This window comes from Maniola jurtina, chromosome Z (assembly GCF_905333055.1).
Source record: "Maniola jurtina chromosome Z, ilManJurt1.1, whole genome shotgun sequence".
Classification (NCBI taxonomy): Eukaryota; Metazoa; Arthropoda; class Insecta; order Lepidoptera; family Nymphalidae; genus Maniola; species Maniola jurtina.
In genome coordinates, this window is record NC_060058.1 from 16424911 (window position 1) to 16448539 (window position 23629).

At 37.1% G+C, this 23629-nt stretch overlaps 1 protein-coding gene across 1 annotated transcript in view; it reads left to right on the forward strand.

Moving 5' to 3' along the window:
- The window catches only part of LOC123880220, a 108720-nt gene that overhangs the window by 27256 nt on the left and 57835 nt on the right, over positions 1 to 23629 (forward strand). Inside the window, exons 2-3 of the mRNA XM_045928215.1 lie at positions 10587 to 10680; positions 19850 to 19973. Of these exons, the coding sequence (XP_045784171.1) occupies positions 10606 to 10680; positions 19850 to 19973 (199 nt within the window). The 5' untranslated portion in view covers positions 10587 to 10605. The remainder of the gene's footprint in view (positions 1 to 10586; positions 10681 to 19849; positions 19974 to 23629) is intronic.

Here is a 23629-nt window from a genome sequence, read left to right on the forward strand (position 1 = left end):
GCAATAAACCAATGTGCCGCCCTCGGACCAAAAATTCAAATTATAGCGTTATAAAAATAAATTATTACCTGATATTTCTGAGGATTGTAATTATCCACATAATAAAAAAAATACAGAAAAATTAACTACCGTTTGCGATTAAAATTAAAAATCTAGACAATACTTGGAGCAGAAGCGGGATATTCTTTTTTCATCGCGGAAATTGTATCCAATCATGTTTCTATTTCATGCTGATTTTAGGTTAAATGCCAACAGTGAGTGCCAGCCTTAAGAAGCAATTTTCGCGAAGAATCTCGTAGTATTACTGGTATTGTTTTAAGTCTTTAGCCTGTATTGTTTGTTCATTTTCTTTTCATAGTATTGTTTCATTTTAATAATTATTGACAGTTTCTTTTAGATTTTTTAGCCCCAACAATTACACGTGGACTGAAAACTTTTTATTTTAATTTATAGATTAGCGTTTGGCTGCAATCAGACTTGCAGGCAAGTGATTATGCAGCCTAAGGTCAAACGCGCTTTCTAGAAGGCGTCTAGCAAGCGTGAAACCTTTCGGGATCCAACTCACACTTAACCGGTTCTTTTGTAAAAAGTTAGCAAATTCTAATCCATGTAATCCATTTTGTTTTATTAGTCGTCAAAGTTTAACCACCTGTTATGCAATTGAACCTTAAATAATTAGCTGCATTCACTCAGGCTTGGCACACCCTTAATTATAAGTAAGTACTCACCTAGATATAGTATAGTTATCAGATAGACTCTCTCGCTCTAGCTACAAAACTCTCTCATTTAGATAGAGGGTGCTGACCCATAGGATGGGCTCGAGCGTGCGTGAAATGTTTACACGTAAATAACGGTAGGTGGCAGGGTTGCCAACCGTACTTTCAAATAGAAAATTGTATTTAACATGGGCTCTATTTGACGTAAGCTATTTTATAGTTGTTTACTTCAAGATCTCTAACCCATAAATTTTAAAAAATACCCTAAAATACTTTTTTTGGTTATGAATACGAAGTAGCGGGGATAAACGAACTCATTTTTCATTGAAAAACGATTAAGTGCGAGTCTGACTTGCACACGAAGGGTTTTATATCTGTAGTACAAGAAATAGCACTTTTTGTTTTATTTTTATAGCGGTCATTTTGAAATTACATATTATTTGTTGTTATAGCGCCAATAGAAATACAATAAATATTTTTTGCAATGTCAAATATCTACTTATTATGATTCGTGAGATACAAAAATTCAACCGCTGACAGATTTAGGGTTTAATATTCTAATAGGATTCCATATTATTTGGCACCCTTTGGGTACGGAACGCTAAAAATGAACTCCTTATCTATTTTAGTTTGAAATCAGATTAGTTTGTCAATGTCATCAAATCACGAAAAATTGTTAAGTACTTTATACAATATGCATTATGCACGTAGTATAAAAAAACCCGTTTTAAAACTTGAAATATAAAGTACCTATAAATATGAAGGTGTTATATTCATATTTATAGGTTTTTTTATAGCACTTTTTGTTTTATTTTTATAGCGGTCATTTTGAAATTACATATTATTTGTTGTTATAGCGCCAATAGAAATACAATAAATATTTTTTGCAATGTCAAATATCTACTTATTATGATTCGTGAGATACAAAAATTCAACCGCTGACAGATTTAGGGTTTAATATTCTAATAGGATTCCATATTATTTGGCACCCTTTGGGTACGGAACGCTAAAAATGAACTCCTTATCTATTTTAGTTTGAAATCAGATTAGTTTGTCAATGTCATCAAATCACGAAAAATTGTTAAGTACTTTATACAATATGCATTATGCACGTAGTATAAAAAAACCCGTTTTAAAACTTGAAATATAAAGTACCTATAAATATGAAGGTGTTATATTATTTACCATTTTTGAATTTCAAATTCAAATTCAAATTCAAATTCAAAATGTTTTTATTCAATTAGACTTTTACAAGTTCTTTCGAATCGTCAAAAGCATCTACCACTGGTTCGGAATGCCTTTCCTACCGAGAAGAACCAGCAAGAAACTCGGCGGTTGCTCTTTTCAAAGATTTGATATACAATATTATGCCATGTATAAAAGCAATTGAAGTCCTGCGCATTGCTGGAGCGAACCGAAGTTCAAATCCACGCTTTTTTATCATTTACATAATCTTCGATAGTATAATATGCTTTTCTCAAGAGCATATTTTTAATAGATTTTTTGAACCTGTGTAAAGGCAAGTCCAAAATTGTCTGAGGAATTTTGTTATAGAAGATTATACCCATTCCCACAAATGACTTTTGGACCTTCCTGAGACGGAGTGTAGGAGTCGCAAGCCTGTTACGGTGTCTAGTCAGCCTGTTGTGTAGATCGCCAACCTTCTTGTAACTAAGAATATTTTGTCTTACAAAAATTATGTTGTTGTAAATATATTGAGAGGCTACGGTAAGGATACCTATTTCCTTAAATTTTTCTCGAAGTGAATCGCGTGGTTTTAAGTTATAAATTGCGCGTATTGCCCTTTTTTGTAATACAAAAATTCTCCCAATATCTGCCGCTCTACCCCATATTAAGATTCCATAAGACATAATACTATGAAAATAAGCAAAATATACTATCTTTGCGGTCTCCACGTCAGTTAATTGTCGAATCTTTCTAACCGCGTAAGCAGCAGAGCTTAGTTTGCCAGCAAGAGTTGATATATGGGTGCCCCATTGCAGCTTCGCATCTAAGGTTATCCCCAAAAATGTAGTAGTCTCTTCTATTTTCAAAATATCATTATTTATCATTAAATTAATGTTACTTGTGTTCTTGGTATTGGGCAGTGCGAATTCAATACACTTAGTTTTTTTTGCATTTAAAAGTAGATTATTTACAGTAAACCAGTGAGTTACCTGAGATATGGCACCATTTATATCGTCAAAATTGTCCTTATTTCTATCGACTTTAAAAATCAAAGACGTATCGTCAGCAAATAGTACGATATCGCAAATATTTTGGACTACATATGGTAAATCGTTTATGTATACTAAGAACATGAAAGGACCTAGAATAGAGCCTTGAGGAACACCCATTAGTGAGGCTGATCCGGATGACTTCACATCATTCACACATACTGTTTGAATACGATCACTAAGATAGGACGCAATGAGACCAAGCGCAGTGTCTTTGATTCCATAGTGGCTCAATTTAACTAAAAGAGTCTCGTGCTCAACGCAATCAAATGCCTTGGATAAATCACAGAAAATACCAATGGCATTCTGTGACCCCTCCCACGCATTGAATATATGCTTTAACAGCATTGCGGCCGCGTCGGTTGTTGATCGACCTTTAGTGAAGCCATACTGTTCAGAATGGAGTAGCTTATTTAAATTGAAATGCTGAAGCAGTTGGTTGAGCATGATTTTCTCAAATATCTTGCTCAGTGTTGGCAAAATTGAAATTGGCCTGTAATTGTTTGGGTCACTTTTGCTACCCGATTTAAAAAGAGGTATCAATTTACTACATTTCATGAGATCTGGAAAAGCGCCTGTATCCACAGACTCATTAAAAATTAAGGCTAGATATGGCGCAATAATATCAATAATATTGTTAATTATTTTTACTGATATTCCCCACAGATCTCCGGTTTTTTTGCTTTGTAAAGTTTGGAATCAAATATACCTACTTAATTACTTTAAAAAAGTTGACAACCCTAGCCGGTGATGTATTTAAGAGTTTAGCCAGCTGAATGATTGCTAAACTGTGATTATTTCACCTCGATCCATCGCATTCGAAATGTCCGAATGTAAATTCATAGTAGGATCGATTGTGCTAACAAAGCGTCTAGTGTGATTGCTATCGATCCATTAAAACTAATTGCTTCGCTATTTTATAAGTTAGCTTTACCCGTGACTTCGTCCGGATAAATGCTTACTGGTTTAAACTCATATTCATTCATTTTTAGGGTTCCGTTTCAAAAGACAAACATACAAAAGTCAGCCTGGAATAATAAGGAATCGATAAAAATATGGAGTAAGAATACTACCTATCCTAAGGAAATTATCCACCTTATTAGAATAAAAAGAAAAGTGATCTCAACTTCAGTGTTCCCGTTGTGGGTTGAGTGTGTCGGCGCCTTTACGAATACCTAAATCACACGAATGAGCAGCCATTCCTTGCATGCTTCGCCGCACACTATTAATTATACACATCGTGAAAACCTGTGCTCAATATTGCTCTGTAGGAATGCTCGTTCGACCCGTGCACGGTATTGTGCCTACATTGATTAATGGACATAGAACATCGAGACCGTTCTGTTTTCTTCTTCTCAATCTCAGTCGAAGTCAAAGTCAAATTATTTATACAAAGGTACCGTTGTTCATTATGTTAAGTAAGTATTGTATTTATTGACCTTTGTGACCCTGGAAGAGTGAACTAGAGTGAGGAAACTCTCGCGATCCTGAATTCGACATCGACGAATGAGTTCGAAGGAGTAGGCTAGTAGGTGCTACTGTGCCAAACATCACAAAATACCTACTTACTACTAATACCTACAAGTTAAACCGGTCGGGGGTTAAAAAAGAAGGGTGTTATAAGTTTGACGTGTGTATCTGTGTATTTGTCTGTGGCATCGTAGCTCCTAAACAAATGGGCCGATTTTAATTTAGTTTTTTTTGTTCGAAAGGTGGCTTGATCGAAAGTGTTCTTAGCTATAATCGAAGAATATCGGTTCAGCCGTTTGAAAGTTATCAGCTCTTTTCTAGTTTTCTTATAAAGGTTTTTGTGTCGGGGGTATTTTTGATTTTAAGTTATACATGTGTAAATTAAAATTTATAACACCCCCGACAAGTGAAGGTTATAGTAATAACTAGAAAAGAGCTGATAACTTTCAAACGGTTGAACCGATTTTCTTGGATTAAAGCTAAGAACACTCTCGATTAAGCCACCTTTCAAACAAAAAAACTAAATTAAAATCGGTTCATTAGTTTAGGAGCTACGATGCCACAGACAGATACACAGATGTACACGTAGACTTGTAAAACCCCTCTTTTTGGGTCGGGGATAAAACACTGTGGTATGAGCTTTGCCTGTCTGAAGTTTTATAATATCTTCGAGCTGCGTCAAATGGTTACATAATATGAAATTACGTTATCTAAAGTGCAGCGGAGCCACATTAGCACTGAGCAAACTCTGATAGCAATGACGTTCGATTATAACTGCCAAGATAATAATAATAGAGGCGAGAACTACATGCGAAAAGTAAAATTTACACGACTACTACCAGATTTTTAACCCGGGTCCCTCCCTCTTTTTGGGTCGGGACCCAAAAAGAGGGGTGTTATAAGTTTGACGTGTGTATCTGTGTATCTGTCTGTGGCATCGTAGCGCCTAAACGACTGAATCGATTTTAATTTAGTTTTTTATGTTTGAAAGGTGGTTTGATCGAGAGTGTTCTTAGCTATAATCCAAGAAAATCGGTTCAGCCGTTTGAAAGTTATCAGGTCTTTTCTAGTTACTGTAACCTTCACTTGTCGGGGGTGTTATAAATTTTTAATTTACACTTGTTATTAACTATTAGGTATCGCATTACCTTACAAATCTATACTTACTAATAAATAAAATTGAAGTATCTGTCTGTAATTTCGAAATAACTACCTCATATTTAAGCTCATATGGTTATTTGGACTGAATCAGACGTTTTTAAAATTTTTGTCTGTCTGTCCGTCTGTCTGTCTGTCTGTTTAAACGGGCTAATCTTCGGAACGGCTGAACCAATTTTAACGGGATTTTCACAGACAAGTAGAGGACTGACCAGGGACATAGGCTACTTTTTTAACCTACTTTCAAAAAGGGAGTTGTGGTTTTCTACTTATGTACACCGAACTCTCCCAGATTTCTGAACCGATTTGCGTATTTATTTTAAATCGATAGAGGAACTGTGCGACATTGTTTCGTAAAAAAATTGGATTCCAACTCCTCGATCCTGATGCTGTAAGCAATTGCATTCCTAAATCCTGGCGGATCGCCAGGGATCGCTCGGGATTTTCAAGGATCATCCGTTTAAAGGTGCCCACGTACTCGAACTGAACTGCGCGTCGCGTCAGCGCCCCGCACGATATTCTCCAGCCGCGCCGCGCGGCAGTGACGTACGCGCGTCGCGGCTGGAGAGAATATCGTGCGGGGCAGGTTCCGCTGCAGTTCTCTCCAGCCGCGACGCGCGGCAATGACGTACGCGGTGACGAATATCGTGCGGGGCGCTGACGCGACGCGCAGTTCGAGTGCGTGGGCACCTTTAATGTTTTTACGTGGTATAGAAACACGTTCCATCCTGGCGACGGGCTATTACTGATAGGCTACTTTTGTCCTGGGAAATCAAAAGTTCCTACGGGATGTTTAGAAACCTAAATCCGCGCGGGCGAAGCTGCGGGCATCAGCTAGTTACACAATAATTGACAACCGTAAGGTATAGTGCGCGAAAATGGAGATGGCTATCGGGGTTTATATAACGTTACCCTCGCTATCCCGGACCGGGTTAGCGCGGGGGCTGTGCCCGTGTGCTGGACGTACCCACCCCGATTTCCATCTCGATCTGTCGCGTATATGAGTACCTAATTTGATTTTTAACCCCCGACCCAAAAAGAAGGGTGTTATAAGTTTGACGTGTGTATCTGTGTATCTGTGTGTGGCATCGTAGCTCCTAAACCAATGAACCGATTTTAATTATATTTTTTTGTTTGAAAGGCGGCTTGATCGAGAGTGTTCTTAGCTAGAATTCAAGAAAATCGGTTGAGCCGTTTGAAAATTATCAGCTCTTTTCTAGCTACTGTAACCTTCACTTTTCGGGGGTGTTATAAATGTTTAATTTACACTTGAGATTTGAAACCGCGGCCGTTATACAAAATTGTCAGACTTCGGAAGGCTCTGATAACATGTAGGTCGGTTGCAGACCAACACCTAAACTATGTCAAACCTAAGCTAAGATAGTAAAGCTAAGCTCGCCATGAGAAAACTAGGAATTATTTCAATATGCGATTATTCAAGGGACGGATCAACAAATTCCTGAATTTGAAAGCCAAATCGGTGTTGTGAGTGGATGTGCAACCCTTTCGGGTCAGGGTTTGCGGGAGGGGCTTAGTAGCTTAGCTCGCGTAGTTTTGGATCGGGTTACATAACTAACTTGGCTTCACATAATTTTAGTTAGTTTACATAGCTTAGTTTATATAGTTTGCGGTCATTGTGCGGTCTGTTCACAAGTATGCACAAATTAACTTAGCTAAGAGAGGTAAGCTTAACTAACTTAGCTTATTCTTGGTCTGACCCGGCTATAATGTATAATGTAGGTTATATTAATAGGTAGGTATTCTATATATCTACGTATTCATATTATAACCTTCATAATAGGTGGTAGAGACACCCCCTACAAAAATAGGAGAGGCATTTTATCATGTATGTATTTATTATTTCAAACTGAAACTCAAAATCATTTATTCAAAGTATTGTACTCCTTTTGATGGGCAGAATTGTTAGATAATTAATTAGCTTTACTCTACTAAAGGCTTTACCTTTGACCTTGAAATGCCAAATTATGCTTCACTCTTCATCAGGTAGGTATATATACAAGAGCGATTATTTTGCGTCAAAATCAGGAGTGAATCTTGATTTTTGAACCGTGACCGAGCAAAAAAAAAAAACATTTTTTTCACTAGCAATAGCGTGTTTATTTTCGGAGTGCCGAATCAATTTTTACTCATCCGCGTCCTTTTGACGGTCAATTGTTGTATTTGTGAGATAATAATGTGATAATTCATTGCGTAAATCTAAAAATAAAGCAACGAGGGTACAAACGCGCCCAGCGGGTAATTCGCTAACTCAGTGTCGAACAATTAATTATAGCAACCGCGCTCATTTCTTAATCCATTGAGGATTTTTTACGAAACAATATTTTAATATCACCCAGTAAAGCAGCAATGTAGAACCAACCAACCTCGGTGGCTATCATTCAGTGTTAGACACTGAGTTAGCGAATCTTTTAGCAGGTCTGAGTCTTAGCCCACAACATCGTACCTACCTAGTTCACTGCCTGAAAAATATTGGACTCAAAATGCGACCGAAATCATTCATCATTTTTAACCCCCGACCCAAAAAGAGGGGTGTTATAAGTTTGACGTGTGTATCTGTGTATCTGTGTGTCTGTGTATCTGTGTATCTGTCTGTGGCATCGTAGCGCCTAAACGAATGACCCGTTTTCAATGTACTTTTTTTTGTTTGAAAGGTGGCTTGATCGAGAGTGTTCTTAGCTATAATCCAGAAAAATTGGTTCAGCCGTTTAAGAGTTATCAGCTCTTTTCTAGTTTTCTTGTAGAAAAGAAGGTTAGATAACCGTTAGGTTCATAATATTATATCAATTGACAAATGTCAAGCTGTCAAGATGGACGTTGCCTAGATACATAATTATTTATTTGAAAATGATGTTTTGGAAAACTCAGATACATTGTCGGGGGTGTTATAAATTTTTAATTTACACTTGTTAGGTTATAGTAAAACGCGTTTAGATCTCCGTAGTAAAAAAAACTGGTCAAGTGTGAGTCAGGCCTTGCTCTTTTAGGGTTCCGTTTATAATTAAGAACATTACATTTTGGATGTAATATTTCTGTTCCGAGCCAGAACTTCCCAATAAACCTCGAGGATTTAGATTTTCAAACCTCACGTGGGAACCCTTTGATTTTCCGGGATAAAAAGTAGCCTATGTCGCTGTAGGTCTATAACCATACTCATGTGAAAATCACGTCGATCCTTTGCTTCGTTGTGTCGTGATTGAAGGACAAATCAACAAACCAATAAACCAAAAACCTATAAACAAACATATTTCCGCATTTATAATATGGGTACCCACCTAGTAAGCTAGCGATAGGTATATATACAGAAGAAACCACTAAATGCTAGGCGACACGTATTTTATAAACTGCTTAGATAGATGTTTGACCTTGAATGCGTACGTCTACGCCACAGCCTACGTTTTACTTCTAATACCTAGGCACTGCTTAGGTACCTACATACCTACTTAATAATATAATGAAAATACAATGAACAATATTATGTACCCAAACCCAAACCCTCACATAAAGCCTACCCAACTTTACTGCAAATGAGTTTGTTTCACTTTGGGAGGTTTTACATTGAGACCACTGAATCACTACCCATATTATGCGAGTGTGTTTTTTTAAGGGTTTAGGTATTGGTTTGTCCTTCAATCACGCCGCAACGTGGAAACGGATTGATCTGTACATGGATATCGTTAAACTCCTGGAGACTGGCATAGGATACTTTTTATCGCGAAAAATCAAGTTCCCAAGGGATTATTGAAAATCTAAATCCACGCAGACGAAGTCGCGGGGCATCAGCTAGCACAAATAAATACAACGACTGAAGGACGGTTCACAATATAAATAAAACATTAAATAGGGACCTAATTAAACTTTAAAATTGGAAAACTTTTCAGAAACCAATCACATAAGTACCTATACCTACCTACCTACAGTGAATGGTTTCTTTGATTTGAAAAAAAAACCGACCATGTGCGAGTCAGCCTCGCGCATCGAGGGTTCCGTACTCGGGTATTTTTTTCATCATTTTGCACGATAAACAAAAACCAATTATGCATATAAATAAGTAAAAATCTGCTATAGAATGTACAGGTAAAGCCCTTTCGTATGCCACCCCACTTGGTATAGTTATCTTATTTTGAAAATTGAAACACTTTTAAATATTTTTTTTGATGACGTAACCACAAATTCACGGTTTTCGGATTTTTCCTTTACTTGTGCTATAAGATCTACTTACCTGCCTTTCATGATTCTAGGTCAACGGGAAGTACCTACCCTATAGCCTATAGGGTATAGGTGTTCTTGACAGACACGGCAGACGGGCTGATGTACAGACAGACAACGATGTAATCTTGTAAGGGTTACTTTTTTGATTTTGAGGTACGGACACCTAAAAATTTCGGGAATGTTGAAACTTGCTGTGAACACGTAGGTATCTATAAGTACAAAATACTGGTGACTAGGCTACGCCTCGCCAGGTTGCCAGAGTAATAGAGAATATGACAGAGTATAGGTAGAACTAGAGTGAAAAAATTGAACTGAATCGACGATATGACAAATATTATTATAATACTAGACGATGCCCGCAGCTTCGCCCACGTGGATTTAGGTTTTTAAAAATCCCGTGGGAACTCACTGATTTTCCGGGATAAAAAGTAGCCTGTATGTTAATCCAGGGTATAATCTATCTCCATTCCAAAAAGCCAAATCCGTCCAGTAGTTTTTGCGTGAAAGAGTAACAAACATCCATAAGTAAGTACATACATAACATAGGTACATCGCGTTTATAATTTTAAGTAGGAAGGCTATGCTATGCAGCTATGGTGACGTGAAAAATAGGCTACATTTGACGCCTGCTGCCAGTGACGTCGAAGCCTCGACGGCTTGTTAGGTCGTGAACTGTTTTTAGTAACAGTTCACATATACAAGTATAAATTCCATACATACTTACTACACTATTTAAGACATATTTAAATAGATTCCATCTCTATATTGTTCACAGGAGGAGCCTAGGATCGAAAATGCCCATAATTCAATCATGCTGCTGTTGGCGAAGCCTCCGCAAAGGCTGCTACGCTGCCGCCTTCTACACTATGGTATGTACCTACCCACTTAACTACATATACTTTGTTCGAGACAGGTCGGCAATCGGGCCGGGAACACCCTGTGACAGGTGTGCGGGGCGTCTCCCCGCATCATATCCCAAATGCCATCTCGACGTGTCGCGTATTATATGGATGGATCGCCCGTGTGGATTTAGGTTTAAAAAATCCAGTGGGAACTTTTGATTTTCCAAGACAAAATTGGCCAATTAGGTACTTACGTACAGTAATTATAGGTGCCTAATTACAGAAATACCTGTCCCCGGTATACAAGGTATTTCTGTACCAAATTTCGTAAAAACATATATACCTACGGATGACCCTTTAAAAACCCCGAGGGATCACCAGGATTTAGAAATGCAATTCTTTACAGCCATAGATATGTTTTACAGCATTCAGGTAAACGAAAACATCGTGAGAAAACCTGTATTTTTTATTTATTTATTTATATTTATTAAACTAATAGAATATACAGTTATTTTTGTTACATTTAGTGCCACAAAACCACAGTCGACCGGCGCGCCTCATAGATTTTTAATGCATAATGTTCTCAAAGGCGTGTGACTGCTGCTCTGACGTCACGGACACTAACAAATCACAATTTTAATAAATTACTACGCTGTTTTAATTTTAAATTTCCATATAACTATTCATAATGCATAGAAACAATATAAAGCGTCCCTTGATTAAGAAAAAAATGTGTTTTAAGCGTTAGAAAGTGTATTAAATTGGAAAAGTTCTACATCGCGCTATGAAAGTTTTTTGGTCGATGAGTATATATACCACCTCCAAGACAGATACTTCGGGTGTCCGAGTCTACACAGTTACCATGCACAGCGGAGTCTAAGCAAAAGCCTAAGTCCGCTGGCATGAAGGTCGAAGGGTTCATTTCCTATGACGTCTAGGATTTGAACCCTTGACGGTTAGGAAGTGAGTCCCCTCAGAAATAGAGGGGTTCTCCACACCAACTGAAGTAGACGCTTTGACACCATTTTGCTCCTTTTTCTGAATTCGACTGCAAGTGTTTTTAATAATTCCTCCGCCAATTATGAATCTATTTTAATGATTCTTTTTTTGTAAGGTAGGTCATACTTCAGAGATGGTCTCGTATAAATTTGGTGAAAATCTGATGAATATCTTCGAAGACGGAGAACGGAACTCCTCAATGGATAAGAATAAATTGCTCGCGATCAGTATAGTAGCTTAGTAAACAGAACGTTTTTGATCAGGCGTAAATAAATAAAGCCCTTATTTCCAATCGTTACTTCAATAAATACAATAATTCATATGTATATTACACTAGGTACAAGCATTATTATATGTTACAATCAACTTAAAATAAAACTGTAACTGGACGATTTCTGTATATATATATCACTTAAATATATAAAGAAAATTTTAATCGGAGGAAACATAAATGTCGATATTGACCCCAAAACAACTTTTTTTACAATTTTCGTATCTGTCAGTCTGTCTGTGTCAAAAAAAATTGTGATTTGCAACTAATTTATGTAGCTTTACCTACAATCATCAAATAAATGATTTGCTTTGATTCCCAGCCTTCTATGTTTGTCCATAAGGGAAGCAACAATATGCTAAATACCTATGTAGATTTCCAGCTCTGTCCATATAACGACGACGTCAAGCTCATTAACCGACTTCAAAAAAGGAGGTTCTCAATTCGTCGGAATAATATGTTTACCCGATTACTCAAAGACGCCTGGACCGATTTGGAAATAATTTTTTTGTTTGAAAGGTTTTAATTTCTCATAGAAATTTGGTGAAGATCTGATGAATATCTTCGGAGTTGGAGAACAGAACTCCTCAATGGATCGTAAATTGCTCGCGATCAGTGTAATGGGCTAAGTAAACAGTAGGTTTTTAACTAGGCATAGCCATATTTAGTATAGTGGGGCTACTTAAGATTGTGAATTTTTTTCTTTTTAAATTTTTTTATTCATTTAAACAAACACTAGCATGCTCTTCTGTACCTACCTACCGATTATAATAACTGATGAAATCAACACTACCTTGCAAACAAGTCTAAACATGTTCAGACTTGCGCTTGGACCATGCTGCCTTTTACCCATTGACTTAATTATTATTATTTATAGTAGGGAAATTAGACCATCTACTTTTGTACCAAGCATGCCTGTACTTTATATTCTCAAACTAGGTACAGCTAGGTACTACCTTGGGTACTACTTGATTTTTGAGTAAGTATATGTGGGCGTGTTTGCTTTATAAAATTATTATATAGAATCTTCTTTATTAATAACCTCTTTCGGTCTAAGATTCAATAATATTTAATACTAGCTGATGCCCGCAGCTTCGCCCGCGTGGATTGGTCAGATCCCCTGCAGCGTCATGATTGAGGAGTTGGACTCCAAATTTTTTATGAAACAATGTCGCAAAGTTCCTCTATCGATTAAATAAGAAATGACGCAAATCGGTTCAGAAATCTCGGAGATTTCGGTGTACGTAGGTAGAAAAACACAACTCCCTTTTTGAAAGTCGGTTAAAAAAGTAGCCTATGTTACTCCCTGGTCAATTCTCTACTTGTCTGTGAAAATCCCGTCAAAATCGGTTCAGCCGTTCCCAAGATTAGCCTTTTCAAACAGACAGACAGACAGACAAAAATTTTAAAAACGGGTGATTCAGTTATAGTATCGTTCAAATAACCATATGACCTTAATATGCGGTAGTTATTTCGAAATTACAGACAGACACTCCAATTTTATTTATTAGTATAGACAGAACCTTCTTGTTTAAAAACCTCCACGATCATAGCCCCGCGCCGCCTAGTGTGAATTTCCTGAAAATCTCTTTTTCAAACTGAATTGGCGCCAATACTAGAACTAATTGTCCTAATAGAATTTATAAGTTGATAAATATGACCTTCTGTTGTTTGTTTTGATATTAATTAAATATCTTATTATTATTAAGATATTTATTATGTTATTTAACTTGATAATTATTTAATTAAGAAATATAGAAAATGTTAATTGACTCCATTTTGACGAATCACGTTGGCCACGCCAGAGGGCGTGTCTCGGCGGGAAAAGCTAACTTTTGGAAGAAGAGTGGAAGACTAGACATGTTTCTGAATACTTAATTTTTGTGATTTTTAAGGCTAGAGTGTAAATAATTATCATTGTGACTTGAGTTAATGTTTGTCAAGAGCTATGTATTTCAATAATATTCTGGGATTGACGCCGACATACATATATACCTACTTATATATAAGTAGTACACGACAGATCGAGATGGCAATCGGGGTGACTTCGCGTACTATAACCTACTCGAATCAAGTATGCTCGGTTTTTATGATTATTATTATGAGATAAAATCAAATTAAATCATTTATTTTACTGATTGTAGGTAGGTAGGCAGGTACCTACATAATTAGTTGTTCCAATAATTGTTTTTGTTTCAAGCCACATTCAACATTCATTATTAATTAATACATTAATTAATTAATACATTACTAATTAATACATTAATTAATTAATACATTATTATTAACCTATTATTATCATTATTAGTCCGTACCATTTATAACCGACTTCCAAGAAGGACGGGGGTTAAAAAAACCCCCGACCCAAAAAGAGGGGTGTTATAAGTTTAACGTGTGTATCTGTCTGTGGCATAAACTAAGGAACCGATTTTGATTTAGGTAGTTTTTTTTTGTTTGAAAGGTGGCTTGATCGAGAGTGTTCTTAGCTATAGGTAATCCAAGAAAATCGGTTCAGCCGTTTGAAAGTTATCAGCTCTTTTCTAGTTACTGTAACCTTCACTTGTCAGGGGTGTTATAAATTTTTAATTTACATTTGTTATCGGACTTCAAAAAAAGAATGTTCTCAATTCGTCGGAATCTTTTATTTAAAATGTATGTAGGTAGGTAGGTACCTACATCGATTTCTTCGAGGTTTCAGGACCGACTTGCAAATTAAAAAAAAAATTAACAGTCGAAGTTTCAGTGGAGGCCACATAAAAAATTCTGGATCCAACTCCTTAATCCTGATGCTGCAGGGTTACTGCCTAGCTAAGTTATCAAAATTCAGGAAGTGTTCATAGTGAATTAATATTGTACCTACCAAGCAACGAGTTCATGCTTAGACTTCAAGTCCTAACTGCTCAACCCTGACGATGCAGGGTACAGCACTCCTGAACAGTGATTCAGGAACTGCAGATAGTGAAATATTATTTTACTAGCTGATGCCCGCGACTTCGTTCGCGTGGATGTAGTTTTTTAAAAATCCCGTGGGAACTCTTTAATTTTCCGGGATAAAAAGTAGCCTATGTGCTAATCCAGAGTATAATCTATCTCCATTCTAAATTTCAGCCCAATCCGTCCAGTAGTTTTTGCGTGAAGGAGTAACAAACATACACACACACACACACACACACACATACACACACATACACATACAAACTTTCGCCTTTATAATATTAGTGTGATTTACCAAGCATAGACGACAAGTACATGCCTTCACTCTCACTTGTACTTACCTACCTACTTCTGAGTTAAAACAAAACTGCTTTCAAAGCGTGGCACTGCATAAAAGCTTTCAGCGTAAACCTGTCACCTGTATCAATATTATATTGTGTGCATTGTTCTGTACTTCTAACCCAGTTATATGTGCTCCTATTTTTAACCCCCGACCCAAAAAGAGGGGTGTTATAAGTTTGACGTGTGTATCTGTGTGTCTGTGTATCTGTGTATCTGTGTATCTGTCTGTGGCATCGTAGCGCCTAAACGAATGAACCGATTTTAATTGTCTTTTTTTTGTTTGAAAGGTGGCTTGATCGAGAGTGTTCTTAGCTATAATCCAAAAAAATTGGTTCAGCCATTTAAGAGTTATCAGCTCTTTTCTAGTTTTCTTGTAGAAAAGAAGGTTAGATATCTGTTAGGTTCATAATATTATGTCAATTGACAAATGTCAAGCTGTCAAGAAGGACGTTGCCAAGATACATAAATAATTTATTTGAAATGATGTTTTGGAAAACTCAGATACTTTGGATCATAGGCGCGGAATAGTCCAAGAAAATCGGTTCAGGCGTGTGAAAGTTATCAGCTCTTTTCTAGTTACTGTAACCTTCACTTGTCGGGGGTGTTATAAATTTTTAATTTACACTTGTAACCTCTTATATGCCCGATCCATGTTTGACCTATGCGTTGATAGATCAGTTAGTCAGTCAGTCACTTTTAATTTTAATTTTAAGTAATACCCACATACTAGCTGATGCTCGCAACTTCGTCGCGTGGATAGGGATTTTTAAATCCTGGGAACTCTATAATTTTTCGGGATGAAAATTAGTAGCCTATGTCACGCTCCAGGTCTTTAACTGTAGTCATGCAAAACCAATAAAACAACACGCATTTTCGCATTTATAATATCGATTATGTGGAATCTTTTGAGATGAATAACATCAACCTTACAAATATTTAAATAAACTTTACCTCCACTTGTTCGTAAACTGCTACTTTACAAAAGAAAGGATTTCATTATAGAGGACTGTTTTTTCAACCCCCGACCCAAAAAGAGGGGCGATATAAGTTTGACGTGTGTATCTGTGTATGTCTGTGGCATCGTAGCTCCTAAACTAATGAACCGATTTTAATTTAGTTTTTTTTTGTTTGAAAGGTGGCTTGATCGAGAGTGTTCTTAGCTATAAAGTATTAGTGTTTATTCCTTAAAAGGAATAAACGGAACCCTTTTAACGGGGCTCTCTCCGTCACTCGTTTCATACAATCGTAGTTCCAATTTCATTTGAATATTAAGCAACCAAAGTCCATGAAATTTTGCAGACATATTCTAGAAACTAATAAGACCACTTTGTTGTATTTCTTTCTGTCTGTCCGTCCGTCGTGTCTGTCAAGAAAAATTAAAGGGTACTTCCTGTTGAGCTAGAATCATGAAATTTGGTAGGTAGGTAGGTCTCACAGCACAAGTAAAGGAACAAATCCGAAAACCGTGAATTTGTGGTTACATCATTAAAAAAAAAAATTAAAATGTTTAAATTTTCAAAGTAAGATAAGTATACCAAACAGGGTATCATATGAAAGGGCTTGACCTGTATATTCTAAAACAGATTTTGATTTATTTTCATTCATAATATTTTTTGATTTATCGTGCAAAATGTCGGAAATTTTATCGAGTACGAAATCCTCGGTGCGCGAGTTTGACTCGCACTTTGCCGGTTTTTTTTAATGTTTTTATTATAACAACCGGCACACAATAGTACGCAAGCGACGCGTCGCGGTGGTGTGTTCTGACCCTAAGTTCCAGACCTAAGTAACATGAATGTCGAACAAACTCAGTACGGAGATGGGCCCAATCTGTCGGAAGGCTATTAGGGTTTTCTTATTTTTCTTTTGTGATCATCCATCAATACGAGTCTGGGCGGGCCGACGGAACATTACATTTTCCCTTTAGCCTGATTATATCCATCTCCAAATTGTTTTCAGTAGGTATTAAAGACATTTTGACGCTCTCCTTGGCGGAGTATTGTTTGGTCTTATAAGTCCCGGCTTCGATTCCCGGCAGTAAATTAATAATGCGGGCATCATCTAGTAATTAAATAAAGATGACCTCTCTGGTGCAGTGGTGATCACCGTGGTCTTATTATCAGTGTGAGTACCTTGGATTCGATCCCCAGCATGTAAGATGTCCGCCTCCTACTCGGGAGGTTGGCGGTTCGATCTCGGGCATGCACCTCTAACTTCGAATTTTTGTGCGTTTTTAGCAATTAAATATCACTTGCTTTTACTGTGAAGGGAAACATCATGAAGAAACTTGCATGCCTGAGAGTTCTCCATGATGTTTTCAATGGTGTGATGTTTACCTATCTGTACTTGGCCAGCGTGGCGGACTATTGTCTTAACCCTTCTTATTCTGAGAGAAGACCCGTGCTCAGTAGTGGGCTAGGATGAGTTGATCATGATACTAGATTTTTTTTAAAGAATATTAGCCATGCTAACCATGACTCCCCTTTCCCCTCCAATTAAGCGTAAAGCTTGTGCCAGGAGTGGGTACGACAATAGCGCAACGGGTGGGGTTTCAACCGCCGACCTTTCAGAATTCAGTCCGCTCGTCAACCGTTGAGCTGTCGAGGCTCTAACCATCATTCTAACCTAACTAACTCTTGCAACTAACTGTTGCAACCATCGTTCTTCTGCTGTATAGTACCTATTGTTCTTTTGTTTTCATTTATGATTAATCTACATTTTGAGTGATAATTATTATTGTAAATCGTAACTTTCGAAATTGTTTATTTAAATTAAGTAAACATTTTATTCTGAAATGAACTAATTAAATTGAAGTAGCATAATAAAACCTACTTTATGATACTTCAATAAGACTTCACTGTCCGATTTCACAAAGGATAATATTTGCTATGTTATAAATTAACAAGTGAAATTCCGTTTAAAATGTTATTAAAATTTATAATTAAATCTTTTGTCTACTTTTTACTACAAACAATGTAACTCAAGACTTTGTTTTGATTGTTTCAAAGGAAGGCGGAATGAATACCACTACCACTTCAATTCAATTCAATTCTTTTTATACAATATTATATAAAAAGTAGAATAATAGGTAATTTATTCTCCAAAAATTTTCATATAAAATTATTGTCGCATGTTATACTCTCAAGCCCTATTAGCATTTTGCTAGGTTTTAAAAACAAATTTTCATCAGACAATCCACTGCGATAACTTATAAATCTCTCCTACATGAAATTTATTGCAGCAAAAACTATAAAACTTAAAATATTCAGCTCTGAGTCCTTAAAGTTTTATGATTTATACACCCGGAGCACAGATTTATAAAACAAAGATAAAAAACCGGCCAAGTGAGAGTAGGACTCGCGCACAGAGGGTTCAGTGCCTTGGAATACATTTTTTTTTAAATCTTTATTTAAAGAGCTTTGGTCGCTTATGCGGACTACGTTACTTAAATTATCTTCAACACTGTATATTGTACTAGTTTGTATACAGGCCCCACGACCGGTCTAAAAGCGAGCAATTCGCGTTTTTTCGTCCCATACAAAGCAGTTTAATTACTTTATACATGCTCTTAGGCAAATTAACTGTGGATACTTTTGTGTCTTCTGGAACCAACCAAGTTGAAGCGCCATATTTTATGTGAGAGTAAGTAACAGGGTTCAATTGTATCAAACTAATAATGTCTCGAAAATGCAGGCAGCTAGATGACTTCGATTTCAATTTTATATCATTTTATATCTCGGGCAACTAGATTGCAATCACGATCCGCCCCAATAACATTAGCTCAGGATACGGGGAAAATAGGCAATCTATTTAAAATCCATTTCATATCTACAACGGCTTAACTGTTTTGAGCCGAAGACAGCTATGTCTAAAGTACTCCAAAGATTTTTTTTTTTTTTAATAGTCTTACATTTCTAGCTCGCCAAACTGGTGTTTATATACATACATATACTACTATATTTTCTATATATACCTTACTTCTATATTTCGTTAATTCTATCCATACACCTCTAACTATACTTAAAATAAAACTGTACTAAATAATAAATATTTATTTAAACCTACCTACTTTTATCCTACCCGCTGACGAGATATTGCAATTGACTCACATTTCCATGTTCAACAAACTTAAGAAAGTCTTTTTTTGAAAAATAACTTATATTATTTGCTCTATGTAGGTATGTGTCTAATATACATGGCTGGCCTTTCACAATACTTTGATGCAAAGTGCCGCACGGAGTTCATATACATAATTTCGATAGATGAACAGACGCGCGGCCGCAGCGCGGTTGCGGCGTTGCAGGCGTGCGTTTTTATTTATATGGGTTTAGAAAGCAGCGCGGGCGCAGCATTGCAGCCGCGCGGCCTCCGCGCGGCATTGTAGCTTCGGGGGCGCCTTAAGTGCTAAAAAAATTCACCGCGGTTATCCTCATCTAGTGATAGAAAGGCTGGCTCATTTTTTGCGCAAATGATCAACCTGGCTGTCCAGCGCGGAAATGCAGCCAGTATTCTTGGCATCATTCCGCGCGGGCATGATTTGTACACTAATAAGCTTTATTATTTAGCTTTATGTTTAATTGTAATTTTTAGTTTAAAACTATAGTTTGATTTTGAGTTCTATAATTCTAAACGGGGGATCTTCTGTTGCAGGCATACTTCTCCGTGACCATAGTGACGATGGGCCACTTCATCGAGGTGGAGCAGCGGTACCTCAGTGGAGCCATGACCGAGCCCGAGTCCGAGAGCTTTCTGGAACCTGAGAAGATAACGCCTAGTGAGTGAACCAATCATTTTTTAGAGTCCCGTAAAGGGTGCCAATGGGACCGTACTACTAAGCCTCTACTGTCCGTCCGTCTGTATCTTGTGAACCTGGGACAACCCTCCACCTCCCATGGCCTACCTAACCAATCTCTCAATTATATATTATAATCGAATCATGGGAGGGCGCCGTTCGGCATCTTGACTCTCTACATTTTTTTTAAATAAAAAATAGCGAGCATACGAGCAGGTGGGTCACCTCACCTGATGTTAAGTGATTACCGCCGCCCATTAACATTTGCAGCACCAGAGATACATCGCAGTACCGGCCTTTCAGGGATTTATTTATTTTATCTCTCCTCCTTGTCTCTTGTGTTCACTCTTCCCTCTTTGGGGGTTGGACGTCACAGCTGAGATCCCAGCTTCTGCACCTTACGCTCCGAACTGCTTCGCCTCTTGTACTAATGGTGTACGAATTATCGTAGCCGATGGTAATTCTTCGCCGGTATCTTGTGAACTGTAATAGGGAGTTGAATTTTTTTCAGAATGTGTATTTCTTTTGCCACTATGACTATGGCAACAAATAATAAAAATTTCAAAATACCCGTTAGGGAAAAAAAATCAATTAATGTTATTTATTGTACGATGGTACGGAGCCCTTCGTGTGCGAGTCCGACTCGCACTTGACCTATTTAAAAAAAACGGGTACAAGTTAGCTTTTGACTGCAATCTCACCTGATGGTAAATGATGATTCAGTCTAAGATGGAAGCGGGCTAACCTAGAAGCGGTTTTTATTAAACCCATACCTACCCCTTTGATTTCTACACGGCATTATATCAGAACGCTAAAGGTGCCCACGCACTACAACTGCACTGCAGCGGAACTGCGCGTCGCGTCAGCGCCCCGCACGATATTCTCTCCAGCCGCGCCGCGCGGCAGTGACGTACGCGCGTCGCATGGCTTTACCGGTAGGGTACGCTACCAAAGCCTCCCACCAGACCAAACCAGATGAAAAATTTTCTCTGCCGGGAATCGAATCCGAGATACACACACTGATAAATAAGACCACAGTGCCCATCACTGCCCCAGGGAGGTCCAACCATATCCTTAGGCTAACCGCACTCTGGATCCGTTTTTGTACGAATTTACTATGAACTTAGGTAGTTACTTAATGATAGTACTTAGAAGATCGGGATTGTTCTTGCGTGTTTGTGCTTGTTTTCCCACGAGTCAAATTCGAAAAAAACGCATCCAATGTGCGGTTAGCCATACAATTTCAATTAGAAGGAAACAAACTTTATTCCTCAGAAAAAAATTGTGGTAGGTATTTCCTAACCTCATACCATGATAATTTGGAGTCAATGTTTACTATTTTCAACTATTACTTCAAACAAAACACAACAATTTTGACCATGCATAGTGTAACATGAATACACTTTGATTGAACCTATTACCTACCCATTTGAATGTCACTTGGGTAATTTTCAAATTGTTCATCAATCTAACTAATGTGCTAGGGCGTGGTGCCATTACAGCTGTTTTCGAGAAACAGTGATTTTTACGGCACTACTTTAGCCAGAGTTAAGTATCATAATGAAATTAAATGAAAAATCATATTATATGGATAGTAGTAGCTTTTCAAAAAATCCTTGCAATGGCCACGTGCGAGTCAGACTCGCGCACTGAGGGTTCCGTACTCGGGTATTATTTCCAACATTTTACACGATAAATTAAAAACTATTATACATAAAAATAAATAAAAATCTGTTTTAGGATGTACAGGTAAAGCCCTTTCATATGATACCCCACTTGGTATAGTTATCTTATTTTGAAAATTGAAACACATTTTAATATTTTTTTAAAATGTTGTAACCACAAATTCGCGGTTTTTAGATTTATTCCTGTACTTGTGCTATAAGACCTATCTACCTACCAAATTTCATGATTCTAGGTCAACGGGAAGTACCCTATAGGTTTCTTGACAGACACGACGGACAGACAGACAACAAAGTGATCCTATAAGGGCTCCGTTTTTCCTTTTGAGGTACGGAACCCTAAAAATAGTGGTACAATACATTCAAGATATTTGATTTTGATTGCAGACCATATATAATGCAAAATATAGTAATTTTTCAATTTGCACGTGAGAATTATTTAGAAAATGCTTGCTAGAAATTATGTACGCAATAATTGTCTATGTGGAATTGCAGCCAAAATACGACAAGACGCTTGTTAGAAAATATTATATACGCAATAAATTTGTCTATTTGAAATTGCTAGGCGTTGTTTAACATTACGTCATAGGCTCGGGGGTTTTGAACTTTGATAGGTCTGTATGGCAATTTTTAATATAATATAGAATATATTCTAGCGCTTGAAACAGAGTCAGTAAATATATTTTTAACCCCCGACCCAAAAAGAGGGATGTTATAAGTTTGACGTTGTAGTTTTTTTTTTGTTTGAAAGGTGGCTTGATCGAGTGTTCTTAGCTATAATCGAAGAAAATCGGTTCAGCCGTTTGAAAGTTATCAGCTCTATCCTAGTTTTCTTATAGAGGTTTTTGTGTCTGGGGTTTTTAAATTTTGGGTTATAATATCGGATATTGATCGTACCTATCGTGTCGGAAATGGTTTGAATGTGGCATACTGCCGCTCCAATAATTTTACATATTTAATAAAAATAATTTATTTCGATTTTGGTACTCAATTAGGACTGCAGTTTTATTTATTTGCGAACTTAGTTGTCGGTAAATATTGGATGTGGATAATTCATATTTCTATTTTCGAAGAAACATTTGTGATAGATTTGTGTCTCGCGCCATTTTATAAATCGTGTGATAAAATGAATTTCAAGATCGAAAAGTGTACCTAAATAAAAAAAAATATGTTTAATTCGAATGTTCATTAAAAACATTTTTATGATTAGTTGGTGACTCACAAGTGTAAATTAAAAATTTATAACTATTGAAGGTTACAGTAACTATTAGAAAAAAGCTGATAACTTTAAACGGCTGAATCGATTTTCTTGGATTATAGTTAAGAAAGAGCACTCTCGATCTCGTATTTAGCTATAAAAAGCTATCTAAAAATACCAAAACAAGTTGAAAAAAAAAAAATTAAAACTACAGATGGACACACCATGGTAGGGATTTAGTGGGTGGGCTTACAGATCCTTCGCCATAGTATCTAATCAAATCCTTACATAAAATATCGGATGGATAGCTCGACTAAGAAACCAATTAGAAGTGGAAGGATCTGAGGAGGAAACACTATATCACCTCTTGGAATTCCGAGATCAATTTACGGACTGCAATTACTTAGTTGCTTTTAGAAACTCGGTAACGAAGAACAAAGTATAAATTACCAGCTGATACCCGCGACTTCGTTCGCGTGGATGTAGGTTTTTTAAAATTCCCGTGGGAACTCTTTGATTTTCCGGGATAAAAAGTAGCCTATGTGCTAATCCAGGGTATAATCTATGTCCATTCTAAATTTCAGCCCAATCCGTCCAGTAGTTTTTGCGTGAAGGAGTAACAAACACACACACACACACACACACACACACACACACACACACACACACACACACACACACACACACACACACACACACACACACACACACACACACACACACACACACACACACACACACACACACACACACACACA